This window comes from Entelurus aequoreus, linkage group LG16, assembly GCF_033978785.1.
Source record: "Entelurus aequoreus isolate RoL-2023_Sb linkage group LG16, RoL_Eaeq_v1.1, whole genome shotgun sequence".
Classification (NCBI taxonomy): Eukaryota; Metazoa; Chordata; class Actinopteri; order Syngnathiformes; family Syngnathidae; genus Entelurus; species Entelurus aequoreus.
The window spans coordinates 27,206,329-27,222,642 of NC_084746.1; the positions used below are offsets into that span (position 1 = coordinate 27,206,329).

The 16,314-nt window shown below is 37.7% G+C and overlaps 1 protein-coding gene across 4 annotated transcripts in view; it reads left to right on the forward strand.

Moving 5' to 3' along the window:
• spidr (scaffold protein involved in DNA repair) overlaps positions 1-16,314 on the forward strand; it is a 72,580-nt gene that overhangs the window by 50,395 nt on the left and 5,871 nt on the right. For all 4 annotated transcript variants that reach the window (XM_062022511.1, XM_062022512.1, XM_062022509.1 and 1 more), the window contains 9 exons: positions 2,114-2,272; positions 6,159-6,237; positions 7,846-7,983; positions 8,076-8,135; positions 8,542-8,740; positions 9,702-9,890; positions 11,445-11,538; positions 11,614-11,728; positions 15,748-15,804. In XM_062022511.1, coding sequence (XP_061878495.1) covers positions 2,114-2,272; positions 6,159-6,237; positions 7,846-7,983; positions 8,076-8,135; positions 8,542-8,740; positions 9,702-9,890; positions 11,445-11,538; positions 11,614-11,728; positions 15,748-15,804 — 1,090 coding nt within the window. The remainder of the gene's footprint in view (positions 1-2,113; positions 2,273-6,158; positions 6,238-7,845; positions 7,984-8,075; positions 8,136-8,541; positions 8,741-9,701; positions 9,891-11,444; positions 11,539-11,613; positions 11,729-15,747; positions 15,805-16,314) is intronic.

Sequence of the window (16,314 nt, forward strand, 5' to 3'; positions counted from 1 at the left end):
AACAGTCTTGGCGCTTTCCCACTGCCTGGAATTTATTGCAAGCATGCGTGCACATACATGATGTGTGCACTGACGGTCCTCCCTCCTCCCCTTTTCCCAGTCGTTTTTCTCCTTCCTCCTCCCGTCGCCTTGCTCGTTTAACCGGAGGATTTAACCTCCACTGTTTACTCCTCCGTGCTGGTGCAGGGCCGTGTCTGGACTTGACTGGCAGAGATAGTGAGGCCTGTAGTGCTTCCAGCTCTCAGCTCCCATGAATACACATCACTTAAGTTTGTATTTTTGTATGCCAAAGGTTATTTTCTGTCAGCAGCAGCCTGTCAAACCAGCCGCAAGCATAAACTCTCCTAAGTGTCAGAGACATCTTTGCTCTGCATTGGTGTGTCACTGAGGTGATTGTTATGAGTTATTTTGCACTTAGTGAGTATCACAATAATCCTTTTATTGGTAGGCTATTTAGTAAACCAGCAACTAAAAATATGGCAATGTCGAAACTACTTTGTTCCTATGAAAAAGGTTTGAAGGGTTGAACATAGCATTGTTCCATTTATTATGCTCATGTATCATATTAGAGCCATTCCACATTGTTTAATGTGTATATATATAATACATAATATATACACCGTTTATTACTACAATAATAAACGTGTTAATTGCATTTGTTTGGGGATTTTTGTGTTAACTCAGTAAAATTAAACCTCAATCTTGTAATATGACTTTCTTAATACAACTGCATTCATACTTAAAATGTTCTGTATAAATATTACCACAACTGCTATGCAACTGTTTTTTCTAGATCCATCCATTTTCTACCGCTTGTCCCTTTGGAGGTTGCGGTTATGACATAATGTAATGAAGCCTTAATTTTACTTCCACATTGAAACTATATTCATGTAACTCTTTGACCTTTGCTCACTTTTAATAGGACAATCTTGTAATATCAAAAAACCACCTATTTATTGACACAATATCATGGCTTTTTCCGTGTAAAACTAAAAAAAAATGTTCATACTATTAGGACTTTAACATAACAACTTCGACTTGTTTAAAAAAACAAAACCAAAAAAAACAACAACAACTACACTACCGTTCAAAAGTTTGGGGTCACCCAAACAATTTTGTGGAATAGCCTTCATTTCTAAGAACAAGAATAGACTGTCGAGTTTCAGTTATCTTTTTCTGGCCATTTTGAGCGTTTAATTGACCCCACAAATGTGATGCTCCAGAAACTCAATCTGCTCAAAGGAAGGTCAGTTTTGTAGCTTCTGTAACGAGCTAAACTGTTTTCAGATGTGTGAACATGATTGCACAAGGGTTTTCTAATCATCAATTAGCCTTCTGAGCCAATGAGCAAACACATTGTACCATTAGAACACTGGAGTGATAGTTTCTGGAAATGGGCCTCTATACACCTATGTAGATATTGCACCAAAAACCAGACATTTGCAGCTAGAATAGTCATTTACCACATTAGCAATGTATAGAGTGTATTTCTTTACAGTTAAGACTAGTTTAAAGTTATCTTCATTGAAAAGTACAGTGCTTTTCCTTCAAAAATAAGGACATTTCAATGTGACCCCAAACTTTTGAACGGTAGTGTAAGTAAGTAATATCGCAACTTGTTTTTTGTTGGATTGCAACCTTATTCTCTTTATATTGAAACAATATATTGTTTTGACTTATTTCCCCTAATAACGCCCCCCGCGACCCCGAAGGGAATAAGCGGTAGAAAATGGATGGATGGATCACGGCTTGGATGTTTCACTGTTGGGAAAACAACTTCATACACGTCATATTATAACTTTTTCCTTGTAATATTATTATGACTTAATTGTTTTATTATGACCTAAAAAAGGTATTTCACATGTTTTATGTAATATTTTTTTTCTTGTGATATTCCAATTTTAATTACATAATAATCTAACTTAATTCTAGTATCATTACAAATGCCTATGAATGTTCTCATTCATCCAGTTCATTGTATTCTCAGGGCATTCCTTCGATCGCAACTGGACTCTGATCATTACAAATATTTATTGAATAATTTCACTGTATTTTTTTTCTTTTTAATGTATACTAATTCTTATCAATCACGCATGTTGACTGTGTTTCCCAGGCTTTGTGTGCTTGTCCAGGACAACTATGGGATGTTCAGCGTGGTCCAGCTGCACATCCTAGCCTGCCAGGATGACCTGCGCCAGTACCGCCACAAGTGGCAGGGAAAGACCTGCATGCTCAGAGATGTTAAGGTGGTGCAGCGCGTCACCCGAGATAGGTGAGACTTTCACGCGTCATTGCAATTACTTTTTTTTTTTTAAATCATTACAGATAGCATTTTACTTGACATACTTTTAATATGGGTTTCTGCGCTATGGTGGCTTATCTTATGTGGATCTCCTACTTTATGAGAGAAACTTGGCTAGCGGAAAGCGTCAGCAAGGGCAACCGCTTTAGCCACAAGCTCAATCATCACGCACATGATTTTGACATTTTAAGTGTGAACCACTGAATGTACCCTTTAGTGTTCCGTTCTCTGCATCTCACATGAACCTCATTATGACATCTCGTCTTGATATGCTACTGTGTTTACATGGAACGTGATACTAAGGTGTACTTGTGAGCGACGGCGGTCAGGGTCCCATATTAGAACCAGTTAGAAGAACTGACATGAGAACATCTCATGGGGGTGGGTATGTTTGCGTCCTATAATATTCCTCGAGGTTGTCTGTGATGGATGGCCTGTCTTCTGTGCTTACATTTAAGCCATGTTGTTGGCTCCTGTGGAAAGACACGTGGTTTCAGTGGCTTGGCTAAATGAAGATTTTATTTTCTTAGAGGGCAGTTGCCATGCATTTCTCTACATCAGCAACCGTTTTTAGTGATTTGCTTCAGTTTAACCTCCAAACAGAAGCCAGTTAGTAATGCCGGTCAACTTCCGGTGGTTGCATCTAGAAAAAAACGTCTTTAAATCCCCATAATAAATGATTGAATACCGTATTTTTGGGACTATAAATCACTCCGGAGTATACGTCGCACCAGCCGAAAATGCATAATAAAGAAGGAAAAAAACATATAAGTCGCACTGGAGAATAAGTCACATTTTTGGGGGAAATTTATTTGATAAAACCCAACACCAAGAATAGACATTTGAAAGGCAATTTAAAATAAATAAAGAATAGTGAACAACAGGCTGAATAAGTGTACGTTATATGACGCATAAATAACCAACTGAGAACGTCCCTGGTATGTTAACGTAACATATTATGGTAAGAGTCATTCAAATAACTATAACATATAGAACATGCTATACGTTTACCAAACAATCTGTCACTCCTAATCGCTAAATCCGATGAAATCTTATACGTCTAGTCTCTTACGTGAATGAGCTAAATAATATTATTTGATATTTTACGGTAATGTGTTAATAATTTCACACATAAGTTGTTCCTGAGTATAAGTTGCACCCCCGGCCAAACTATGAAAAAAAACTGCGACTTATAGTCCGAAAAATACGGTATCTGTTCTAGAGTCAAACTGTCCACATCATATAACCTTAACGAATTGTGCAGCAGTCATATGTATCATACACAGAGACCCCTGTAGTCGTTGACACACAGCTGAACACATGTTAATGTTTAACAACTTAGCTACACAACTAATGTTTTGAGGACATGGCATAAGTATTATAATGGCCACAAGAGAGCACTTCTAAAAAAAATTCAGCTAGCAATACAACTAATTTAGTCACAGCGGTAAAAAAGTCACATTTTGGAAGCTTGGTAGATAACTAGCCTGCGTCCGCCAAGCTGAGGCAGAGTGACAGCCAAGGCGAAAAGAATAAACAGATGCCAAAACAATCAAACTGCAAAGGTTTTGATAAGTAAGCGATCAGACATGCTGGCATCGATTTATTTAGCATTTGGCAAATTGTTGGAAAGCCATTAGAGTCTATTGGTATTTTACAGACAATTTTTTTTATTCTCATGGTAATAACGATACGGGACAAAGTCCACAGAACTTTTGTTTTCAATTTGTTCAAGGAACGGTTGGCAAGCCTACTCATGGCCAAAACTAGCGATTTTGGGCATAAAAAAGTTGGTAACCACTCACTTTAAATACTGAGCTAAAGTGACAACTAAATAGTTAGCAGCTAATGAAATGTGCCTCACACAATATGCTGACGTCCTGTGTAATGTCATGCCCAATGACTGTTTGGCTTGTTATCTTTTTGTGCGACTTTTAAGGCATCTATAATGCCAGGGTATATTGATCATATTCTAAATTGTCTATCAGTGCAAAGATGAGTGAGGAAAATCTGACTAGTGACTGGTGTACTCCCTGACAAATTTTACTTCAGTTGAAAGTTTTGAACAAATAAAAAAAAGTATGTGCTTTCAAGTAAAACATTAAATAGATGTCGGTTTGACATTTTGACAGTAATTTTTTTGACAAAATGTTCGTCTTTTCTTGAAGTTAACTTCAATTATGCACGCAAGTAATTTACTGCGATTAATCGCAATTAATCAAAAATCACAAGTGTAATAAATATGGTCTAAAAGAGTAATCGTTTCTCATTAATGATGAATTAATTCTATCTTAACAAAAGGATCTCTAGGCCGCACTTTGGACACTCCTGGCCTAGATGCTGCTCTTTGCATTGAGATAACTAACCAGCAGCCTGCAGTATCATATCGACACACAGCTGTCATTCTTCCACATCAATCTACTGCTGCAAAAAACAAGAGCAGGCATATTTTGTTTAAATGTCAAATGTAAGGCCTTGTAAATGTCAGGCACGAGGTCTCTTTTGGCACCGATGCACTTTACTCATGTTGCCGTCACAGGGAGCAGCATTTTTTTCCCTGTCAATGTTACTTGACATGTGTCATGTAAACCAAAATGCACAAAGTTGGGCTTGCTTGGACCGAGCTGGCTTGGCAGAAAAATCCAGTGATACCGTATTTTTCGGAGTATAAGTTGCTCCGGAGTATAAGTCGCACCGGCCTAAAATGCATAATAAAGAAGGAAAAAAACATATATAAGTCGCACTGGAGTATAAGTCACATTTTTTGGGGACATTTATTTGATAAAACCCAACACCAAGAATAGACATTTGAAAGGCAATTTGAAATAAATAAAGAATAGTGAACAACAGGCTGAATAAGTATACGTTATATGAAGCATAAATAACCAACTGAGAACGTGCCTGGTATGTTAACGTAACATATTATGGTAAGAGTCATTCAAATAACTATAACATATAGAACATGCTATACATTTACCAAACAATCTGTCACTCCTAATCGCTAAATCAGATGAAATCTTATACGTCTAGTCTCTAACGTGAATGAGCTAAATAATATTATTTGATATTTTACGGTAATGTGTTAATAATTTCACACATAAGTCGCTCCTGAGTATAAGTCGCACCCCCGGCCAAACTATGAAAAAAACTGCGACTTACAGTCCGAAAAATACGGTACTTTTAATTTTCAAGGAGAAATGACTAGAAACACGAGGCTAACAAGTGTCCCTGACTTTGTTGTTACTCATCTTCAGGCAGTCTCACTGGACTTGAATGGGCTGCAGAACCAGTTCCATACAAAGGAAGTCTGTGATTACAGGGCTGGCTAAGTTGCTGATAAGACAGCAAAGCGCACACGGATGAATAGGTAGCATTTAGAGGGCCGTTTTCAACTCGTGCTGGAGTTTTTTCTTTCCTTTTCCTCGACACTCTACCTCAGTTTGGGTTTGATGGAACATCTGTGAAGTATTCATCAAGCATGAATTGTTTGTCATTTGTAAGGCCTAAACAAGCTTCACAAATACAACATCACTTGTAATTACTTTGCTCAAACATTCTTTTATCTTCATTTTGTGTTGGTGGGGTGCGAACTCTTTCCCTTCCCTTCTTGACAGTGTCAAATCCCGCTTGTAAAAACTGTTCCTGTGCGTATGAGCCCTGCCAGCCTGAGCACGCTATGTGACGTTAGCACAAGCGCGCTGCCTTAACAGATTTGGCCTTCAAGTGGAAGTGAAACCGTTTGCCAAAATTCCACTAAAGTCCTTTATTCAGCAACAAATTCCAACCTTAACCCCCACTCAACAGTCACCCTTTCACCGCCTCACTCCTTACTCTACATCCGCTCTCACTTTCTCAGGCGCTCCAGTCTTTTCAGCCTGATAGACAGCCTGTGGCCCCCGCTGATGCCCCTTCAATGTCATGGAAACACACCAAGTGTAAGTTCCAAACACCTGCAAAATATAGTACAATTCTGCCTTTACCAAGACAATAACACTCCATTTTGCTGCATTTAACGGTCTATCTCAGGGGTCTTCAATTACATTTGTCTAAGGGCTCGAACTTCTCTCAACAGATGCAGAAAGGGCCAATACTGTAAAAAAACAATGCCTCAAAAGTAGAATAAAAAAGCGAAAGGATGGAGGTTAACCTATTTTTACACTTGAATGAAAGTTATAAGAATGTTAAAATTAGAGCTGTTAACATTATCGCATTAATCGTGCATCAACCAGATTAATTATGCAATTTAAAGTTATGTATATGGATGTGTTTAGTGCGTTTACTATTTACTATTGCAGAACTGTTCGAAATGTGCACTTTATACTAAAGCTGTCACTAGCCACATTGCACAAAATATTTTATATTAAATATTAAATATTTTATTTCTTAAAGCATGTTCTGCAAATTTGTCCTAAATGAAGTATTTTAGCTGTACTGATTTATTATCTGCTGAAAATGAGTCAACATACAAACCGTTATTTTCTAAATAGCCAGAAACACAAGTATTTTAAGTTGCACTTCTTGTGTGCGCACTACCTCTGTCGTACAGGATACTTTATAGATTATTTGCTGGAAGTTACTTTGTTACAGCAGACACATTTACAGACAGTGCAGTGCAAATAAGAATAATATCATAGAAATTTAAAACAAAAAACACATGAATGTGAATAAATAACTATGGTTGTATCAATATAGTTCAATGCAGGGGTGTCAAACTCATTTTAGCTCAGGGGCCGCACGGAGGAAAATCTGTGCACACGTGTGTGGGACTATTAAAATCATAGCATTAAAACAAAAAAATAAAGACAACTTCCGATTGTTTTCTCTGTCTTTCTTTGGCCAAAAATAGAACAAACACATTCTGAAAATATTACAATAAAAATATAGAAAAAAATACCGGCAGCGATAAAGTTTAGATCCATGAAGGAAAGAAGAAAGTGAATTAATGTTTATAACTGAGTACATTAACATATGCATAAAAATGTGTTTTCTTTTGTATTTTTTTTTTTTTTTTTTAAATGAATTAAGTAACGTTTATGACAATCTTTTTCCAAAACACAATATAGAATGTGTGCATAAAGGTGCAGATGCAGGACTTTCTTTTTTTAACAATGTATTTTATTTGTTTATTTATTCAAATTTGGTGGGGATTTGTATATAGGTGTAGATGCAGGACTTTCTTTTTAGTATTTAAATCACTATGGAGTTAACTGTCCACAACCCTCCCAAACCCAAGAGACACAAAAGCAAAGCCTGTCTGTTTTTCATCGAAAAACGAGAAGTTCCCTGCTAATTATTTAACGCTAAAACGCTTTACAGTTCATAGCTGTATTGAGTGACACTCAAGCTACTCAAGATCATTGTAGCTTTACTAAAACAATAAATATAATGTTGGTCTTAAACTTTTGCACAATTATGATAATAGGTGTTTATGGTTAGGTACCAAAATATTATTGTGACTATGTCCTAGATTGGTTGTATCAAAGAGATTATGCTATATTTTGAAGTATGCTCATATGTTTATAATTGTTCTATTTCCATCCAAGTGTCGTCCTGCTGGCCAGGCTCCCAGCTTCTGCTACCTGCTGTCGGGTCAGGAGAGCTCAGTGGAGCCTGTCGAAGGTCACAGTGTGTCCCCACTCCACCTTGCATCCACAGAACAAACTTTACGAGACATACTGCAGGTGAAGCATTTCTCATGCTCGCAAAAAATTTGAAAAATGGCTGCCTGACGTGATAACGTACCTACAGCAGGGGCCGATAACTTTTCTTCTAGAATGAACACAAAACGTACTGCTGCAGTTTCGTCGCCGCCGTTGTGTACAAGAGACTACAGGTACATTTATTTTTATATTTGATGAGAAAAATGATGCCTCAAGCGGCTCAAACCACCTTTTTGTGATCATTTGACCTCCAAGCTGATAAGATTGATCCTGACGTAGAGAAAAGTGCTCATATCTCTGCGAATGATAATGTGCCGTTCTCCACTATTGATTGGCCAAACCTTTAAACTTTGACCAAGATGAGATAGCGGCCTGCAGTGGACTTTGCCTGGGTAGAACTGTGAATGCTGCTGCACAAGTAACGCGGCACTTTTGTCTAACTTGATGAGTGAATCATCTCGTTTGAAGCAATTACAGAGCAGTGCTAAACCGGAAGAGCACAGATTATCTAACATTTCCCTTTACAACCTTTTACTTTCTAGGTTACGCTGTGAATATTTTTGTCTCTTTCCGCTTTAGAGCAGCCATGTAGGTCAAGGTGAGGTTTGGCTGGTGATCACAGACCCGAGCCTGCAGGACGGGTCGCTTGGAAGGTCGTGCAGGCGGACGGCGGGCGTGCATGTAAACACTTCCTGTGTGCTCACTTCCTCGGTCCATAAAGCACTCAGGTCCTCTGCTATGTGCCGACTGTCATTCAGAGACATCATCAAAGACCATGGTAGTGCTCTACAACATACCATTCAATCGTTCGCTCTTTAGGAGCTGCTCAATAGAACAAACACAACAATTATCAGGTTATTTTTAGTTGAATTTACTTAAATTCAGTTCCGGTAAAGGGTATGGCTAATTTTAGTTGCACAACTTATGCAGAGTTCTGTTTAATTCAGCGCACCATTAAACTTAGAGGAAAACATAATGAATTGCTAAAAAAATGTGCATGCATGTTTTGTGTGTGACTTTAAAGTAGTTCTCATACACACGTTGCTGACTACATTAGGTTTATAACTGCACTGTATCATACTGATTTCTATTATCAAATTTAAAGGCATACGGTAGAAATGAAACTCCATAAAATTCAAATGTTTTATTTTAGTGTATTCCAGAATCATGCTTTACATTATATTCCACACATTGCTATGTAGAAAAATTATTACAATGAACCACATTGTGTTCATTATAGCCAATATTTTTCATCGACAATTCAATCTACATTTCTTTACTATTCATTACCTACAAAATTGGCTAAACAGTTAGCATTCTAACTCTCAATTTCGTAGTTATAAAACTAGAATTCATAGATATTGTTACTTTTAGTCATGGAACATTTTGGAAAAATACTTTAAAAGTGAGGGAAGTTGTGTTTAGTTGTAGTATTTGGAATATATTTGTAGTTTTTTTTTTTCCAAAGTCTTAGTTGAACGTGACAACCTCTTCCTGTTACTTGGCCGAAAGGAACTTCCTTCAAGCATGTTGACACTTCCTGAAAGTGTGTCTATATTTTCCATTTTAGAAACAAATAAATAGACAATGTATAGCAATAGATATATATCTTGTTCAGCGACAAACGAAGAAAAAAATATGTACCTATACATTAAGTTCCACTTTGAGCTTCCTGATTCTCATTTAAGAATGAACCCACATTTCAATGCTTACATTTGCTACTCTGTCACTGCATCTAGATGTCTTCCAGTGTGTGGAACATTCCGTCATCGATGTCACGTACGAAGAGGCGCTTCATGGCAACGGTGTGGACTCTGCAGTCGGACCGCAATCACCTTCAGGCTTGTCGCCCGACCCCCCGGCCCAACCTGTGAGACTGGATCCACTCGATGCGGAGGTCACACCCAACTCCCTGTGCACACTCACAGGTCATTCTCCCACCTCCACCCACCCACTCCCGTTCCATTAAGATAGTCCCCTCCCAAGTCAAGTCAATATTCTTGCAACTTGATTAAATATAAACACTTTTAATGTTATTTGATTGACTTCATGGGTAATTTTTTGATGCACGTTTTCAATTGGGTCCATTTTCATTGCATGCGTTTACATGTTTGCTAAAAACAAACTCTTAGGTCTAATTTGCCTCAGCAGTGTGACGGCCAAAAACATCAGCTAAAAGTGTTTGCTTTCTTTCATTCCTTCCAACTGTGCAAATGTGGCTTATAAGAGAGAGTGAAGAGAGAGGGAAAAAAAGTTAAATCAGATAATCAGCATCTGTCGACTTGATATGTCACACTTGAGGGCAAAGACCACACTGTGACCCCTTCTGGCTTCTTCTGGCTCTCGCCGTCTTTAGATGTTTTCTCAGGTGTCTGAGAAAATAAATACATTATCTTTTGCACTCAAGTGTGAATAGCATCTTTTGGAAAGTATGAGTGAAGAGCGGGAATGTGCTAGAACTTGTTATCAGTGTGAAAATTTTTTATTTGAGGCAGCGTGTTTGTGGGGGGAAGAAGTCAAATGTTTCTGTTTTATGTCTCATCTCCATTTCAGATTTAAAGAGAAGTGTTTTTTTTCTCGACCCACTAACACTGGCTGACATATCTACTACCATCTACTCTTTCGTGAAAATGAAGTTCAGTGAAATGACCCGGTACTTTCTAATGTGTGCATACTCTGGATATAGCGATATGAAGTGTCACACTGCGGCTAAGATGATCACGGTTAATGTTATCATGGTATTATTGAATGTGCTCAAAAAGTACTTATGCACACACTGAAATCTTTTGACCAAGTTTAAAAAATAAAATAAAATACATAGAAACACTGCGATTAGCTGGCAACCAGTCGAGTGTGTACCCCGCCTCTCGCCTGAAGTCAGCTGGAATAACCTTCAGCTTAACCACGACCCTAATGATGATAAGCGATATAGAAAATAGATGGATTGAAACGAATAGAAACACTATATAACTTTTTGGCAGACAAAAACAAATGCTGGTATTGTTTTTACTTGAGTGTTTAAATATGTTTATTGTCTTCCATTTTAATTTGTGAAGGTTTTAAAGTGTTTTTTAAATGATTAAGTCAAAACGAGAGTTGTGCGCTCCACTTCCTGTTTGCGTGACGTTGCGTGAGTTCTCTTCCTGTTGTAGACACAATGTAATATTCATCTGATTATAGATCACAGTCTGTAGGTTTAATGTGCACAACTGAATAGCATAGTTGCACAGACAGCAATGTGTTTAGGCAAGTTAAAATTGGGGTATGTTGTGTCTTAATGGGGATATATGTTAATGTCTCTTGTATTCATATCAGCGAACGCTAGCCGGTCCGTAAGTTCATCAAATTGTGGCTATTAATCATGGTTTTTCAACTATTTTAATTTAAAATGCTAATACCAACCATGGGGAGTTTTACCGTGGTTTATCATTAATACTGTTTATCGTTAAATCCCTAGTGTGTACTCTCGTTGTATTTTGCAGGTGTGATAGTGGGTGTGGATGAAAGCGCGGCCTATTCCTGGCTCACATGCAGCTGTTGTGGAAGCCACCAATTAGAGACGATACCTCCAAGAGGGTACAGTTTACAAGACTTACAATAATACTCATCATGTCTGTTTAATTCGCTAATTATTTGGTCCCATTGTCACAGTCAAAGATTCCGCTGTCTCTCGTGCAAGTCACAGGTGGACATGCCTGAAACAAAAATTCAAATGGAAGTCTTCCTCAGCTCTGCTTCTTTGCAAAATTGCACTATAAAGGTTAAGGTAAGTGTTTACCGTATTTCCTCATATAGTGGCCTCAAAGCTAATAAGGTAGTACACTGTGACTGAGCAAATCTCCCCTTGAATAATTGCCTCACCTCAAATAAATGTGACTGTTACATATCTTTCCTATGACATTTGATATCACGGTGCGTCACTGGAGACATTATTACAAAGTTAACACACTTAGGCGTTTTCATCTTTATTAATAAAATTATTTATTGGTTGATATTAGATGTTGGTGCATTAATAAACAGGTGCGGCTCAATAAATGAGCTGAAGTTATTTGATTTCAGGAGTTCAATTTAGAGTAGAAAACCAATTAAAGGCTCAGGGCGCTTTTGCAAAATCCAACCGGTTGTTTATAATATTAAACTTTCTGACAATTTTTCTAATTTATGAGTTACTGAATTCATGGGTATTAGACAATTCTTACGAAATACATTCTGGAAATATTTCACTCTGTGTGCTGTGAATGTATAGAGTTTCTCTTTTTGAATTCAAAGATTTTGGCATTTATTCAGATGCACTTTATAATTATAATGATATAATTAAAATTATAATAAATATAATTAGGATACATTAACCTCTTTTATGTGTTTATCCTATTCATTTTTGTTCATTTTAGTTCAACATTATTTAGAATTGATATCATAAATATAATATTAAATATCGTAAAAATAACATTAAAATGTGTCTCTTGATATTTGATATTTTGATACAGATTGTGTATTCCCAAATAAAGGCCTCCTCTCCAGTAAACCCTCTCAGGCTTTCCCCTAAATTGAATACTGATCGTGGCGGCCCACCATGACAAATAAAAGCCGCCACACCTTGAAAATTAGTTGTTTTTTTTACGTGAAAATTAAATTAAAGTAATATATTGTATGGATGGATATATATAGCCTATTATTTGTGCATTATTGACTAGTGACGCCCTGAAAATTCAGCCACGGCAAAAAAGGCTGATCCCTGAAACAGGATGTTGAACAGCTTGCGATTGGCTGGAGCAGATGCAGCATGTCTGCAACGTGGACATACTTTAATATATCTGAGATGTACCCACACTTGGTCATGAAGTGTGGGTAATGACCGAAAGAATAAGATCGCGGATACAAGCGGCCGAAATGAGTTTCCTCAGAAGGGTGGCTGGCATCTCCCTTAGAGATAGGGTGAGAAGTGCAGTCACCCGAGAGAGACTCGGAGTAGAGCCGCTGCTCCTTCGCTTGGAAAGGAGCCAGCTTAGGTGGTTCGGGCATCTCGTGCGGATGCCTCACGAGCGTCTCCCTAGGGAGGTCCTCGTTGCACGTCCCACTGGGAGGAGGCCCCCCGGCAGGCCAAGGACCAGATGGGGGGATTACATCTCCTCTCTGGCCTGGGAACGCTTCGGGATTCCCCAGGAGGAAGTCGCAAATGTTGCTCTGGAGAGGGAAGTCTGGGGGTCTTTGCTGGAGCTGCTGTCCCCGCGACCCGATTCCGGATAAGCGGTTGAAGATGGATGGATGGATGGATGTACCCACTGTCAGCGATATACAAAATGTGCAATGTACAAATATTAAGAGGACATTGGCAAATTTTAAGGAGAGAAAGTGCAGCTAGAGCAGCAGCGTGAAGCCGCGGACATCGAGGGACAGAAGTAAAGTGTCTCTAAACCCGAGTACAGTCTGCAATACACCAGGAAAAGATGCTAGATTTGTTGCTAGTCGTTTTTTATTAAAGAAAAAGTCACTAAGAGTATTGGGGAAGTCTCTAGAAACTTGAAAAATTTGCAAAAAAAAGTACATTATACAATAAGCAGCAACAATTTGTAATAACACAGATTTGTTTTTAAATGTATGTATAACATTTGTTACGCCTTCTTAAAGAAAGTATATACATCAATGCAGATTATGCTAATTATTTGTCATATTAACCAAACCCCCATTGCCACAGGTATATTGGTTTTCTGGGGAACCCTAACTTTACCTGTGAGTAAAGCCACTATTTGAGGAAATGCAGTAGTAAATTGTCCTTTTACCATTTCTCCTTTTTGCATCTCCCCTATTTACAGGGTGATTCAAAAAGAATATGCCAAAATTATCACTCAATATTTCAAAAGTGAAAGACAATAGAGAACCTAGCTAGTTATGTACATGTGTTGTACATAACTTAGAGTATTTATTTCATGCTTTGTAAGTGGTCAATATGGCCACCACCGGCAGCACGGACAACATGAAGACGATATGAGAATTCCTCTCAAATGCTCCTCAGGATGTTGCGATCCACCGTGTTGATTGCTGCTGTTATTCACCATTTTAAGGGTCAATAAACAAGTGGTCTTCCTACAAATGAACGGCGCCGAAAGGATTACATGGCCGCAATAGTGAAATTGTAACACAATAAAACTTGGATAACTGCTGTATAAAATGACCATTGATTCAGTCTATTACAATGTTTTAGAACTGAATAAATGTGTGATTATTTTGGTGTATTGTTTTTAAATCACCCTGTATATGTATGTGTGTGTGTGTGTGTATATATATATATATATATATATATATATATATATATATATATATATATATATATATATATATATATATATATATATATATATATATATATATATATATATATATATATATATATATACACACACACACACAGTCACAGGCCAAAAGTTTAAACACACCTTTTCATTTCAATGCGTTTTCTTTATTTTGAAGACTATTCACCTTGTAGGTTGTCACTGAAGGCATCAATGCGTTTTCTTTATTTTGAAGACTATTCACCTTGTAGGTTGTCACTGAAGGCATCAAAATTATGACACCTGTGGAGTGAAAACCTTTTCAGGTGACTACCTCCTGAATCTCATCGAGAGAATGCCAAGAGTGTACAAAACAGTAATCAGAGCAAAGGAAGGCTATTTTGAAGAAACTAGAATATAAAACATGTTTTCAGTTAGTTCACCTTTTTTTGTTATGTACATAACTCCACATGTTTGCATTCATAGTTGTGATGCCTTCAGTGACAATCTACAATGTAAATAGTCATGAAAATAAAGAAAACACATTCAATGAGAAGGTGTGTCCAAGCTTTTGGCCTGTACTTTGTGTATGTATATATATATATATATATATATACTGTATATACTGTATATATATAGATACACATATACATACAGTGGAACCTCCAAATTCTGTTTGAGTTGGTGTTCAACCATAATAGTTCTCATTAGTCAAACAAACCATCATTGTGCATGGTGTCAGCCAAAACACGTTCCTGTTCCCTCTCTACTTTACCTGTCTTTAAGGAGTGAGTTTTATATTAGTTTCATTAAATTGTATTCTACTGTGGTAAAAGTTACACTGTATGACCGTTAAGAATGCTAGCATGTTGCTGAGAAACTTGTCTAATAAAGCTTTTATGATGGTGACAGTTTAACCCTGGAATTGATGAATGGACTTTACTTGGCCTTTTATGGGATAAATTGTTTGCGAATGAACAACATGAAAGTCAATGTCACAGAATAGGATTTTCTCAGCCTTTTTGAAGTTCCACTGTATTCGGGGCTGTAGAAGACGAGACATTTTTTAAAGTCTTAGAACAGTGACGTTTTAAGATAGATTAGGTCAAAGGTCATATGTGTAGATACTTGTCAATGCTCTGCCTGGGGCAATGTTCAACTTGTCTCAGTCAGTTTGCTCTTTGGCAGCAAAAATGGTGTCGCCTAAAACGTTTTGCTGATTAAAGTAAATTGACATTACTTTGTGTTTGTCGCCTAGAAACTCAACTCTAGATAGATATATATAAAGTAAACTGTTAATTATGATGGCAGAATGTGTCATCTGTAGAATAAGTCAGACCGAGTGATAAAGCCATCAGCAATCTCATTGGTGATGTATATGTTATTTTTTTTAACCTTGGGTCAACCTGACTCTCAGCATCTGGCAAAGATTATTTGAATTTACAGCCTTAAGAGGATCATTAAAAACAATATTTGTGTCAGCACACCTATTCTATTCTGTCTTTCTACCACACAGCTGCAGCAAAAGACGATCATGTCCCTTCTTGACACGGCCGCGCTGGATCGTACAGCGGTAGGTTTTTTCTACACACTGTTACATAACACTGGGCTGTGGCTGGTGCTCTGATTGTGCTGCGCTCCGCGTTAATCTTCTGTCAAAGTGCCCATAAGTCAAATCTGTGCTGTGTAAAACTGAATTGTTCTTGTCAGTTAGTGTTACTTTCAAGTTTACACTATACTTTGAGTTACCTACAGCTTCATAGACATGTAGCAAGACAGATGGATAGAAGCCTATTTTGACCCAACATTTTGGCAACACTAAAATGGCCCTAGTGTGTGAATGTGAGTGTGAATGTTGTCTGTCTATCTGTGTTGGCCCTGTGATGAGGTGGCGACTTGTCCAGGGTGTACCACGCCTTCCGCCCGATTGTAGCTGAGATAGGCTCCAGCGACCCCGAAGGGAATAAGCGGTAGAAAATGGATGGATGGATTTTAACATGAACTAATGTTAATATTTTCCGATTACACTGCTGGCCTTCCTTTTTTTTTGTCCACCAGATGGTGCCATGTTTACCTATTCAAA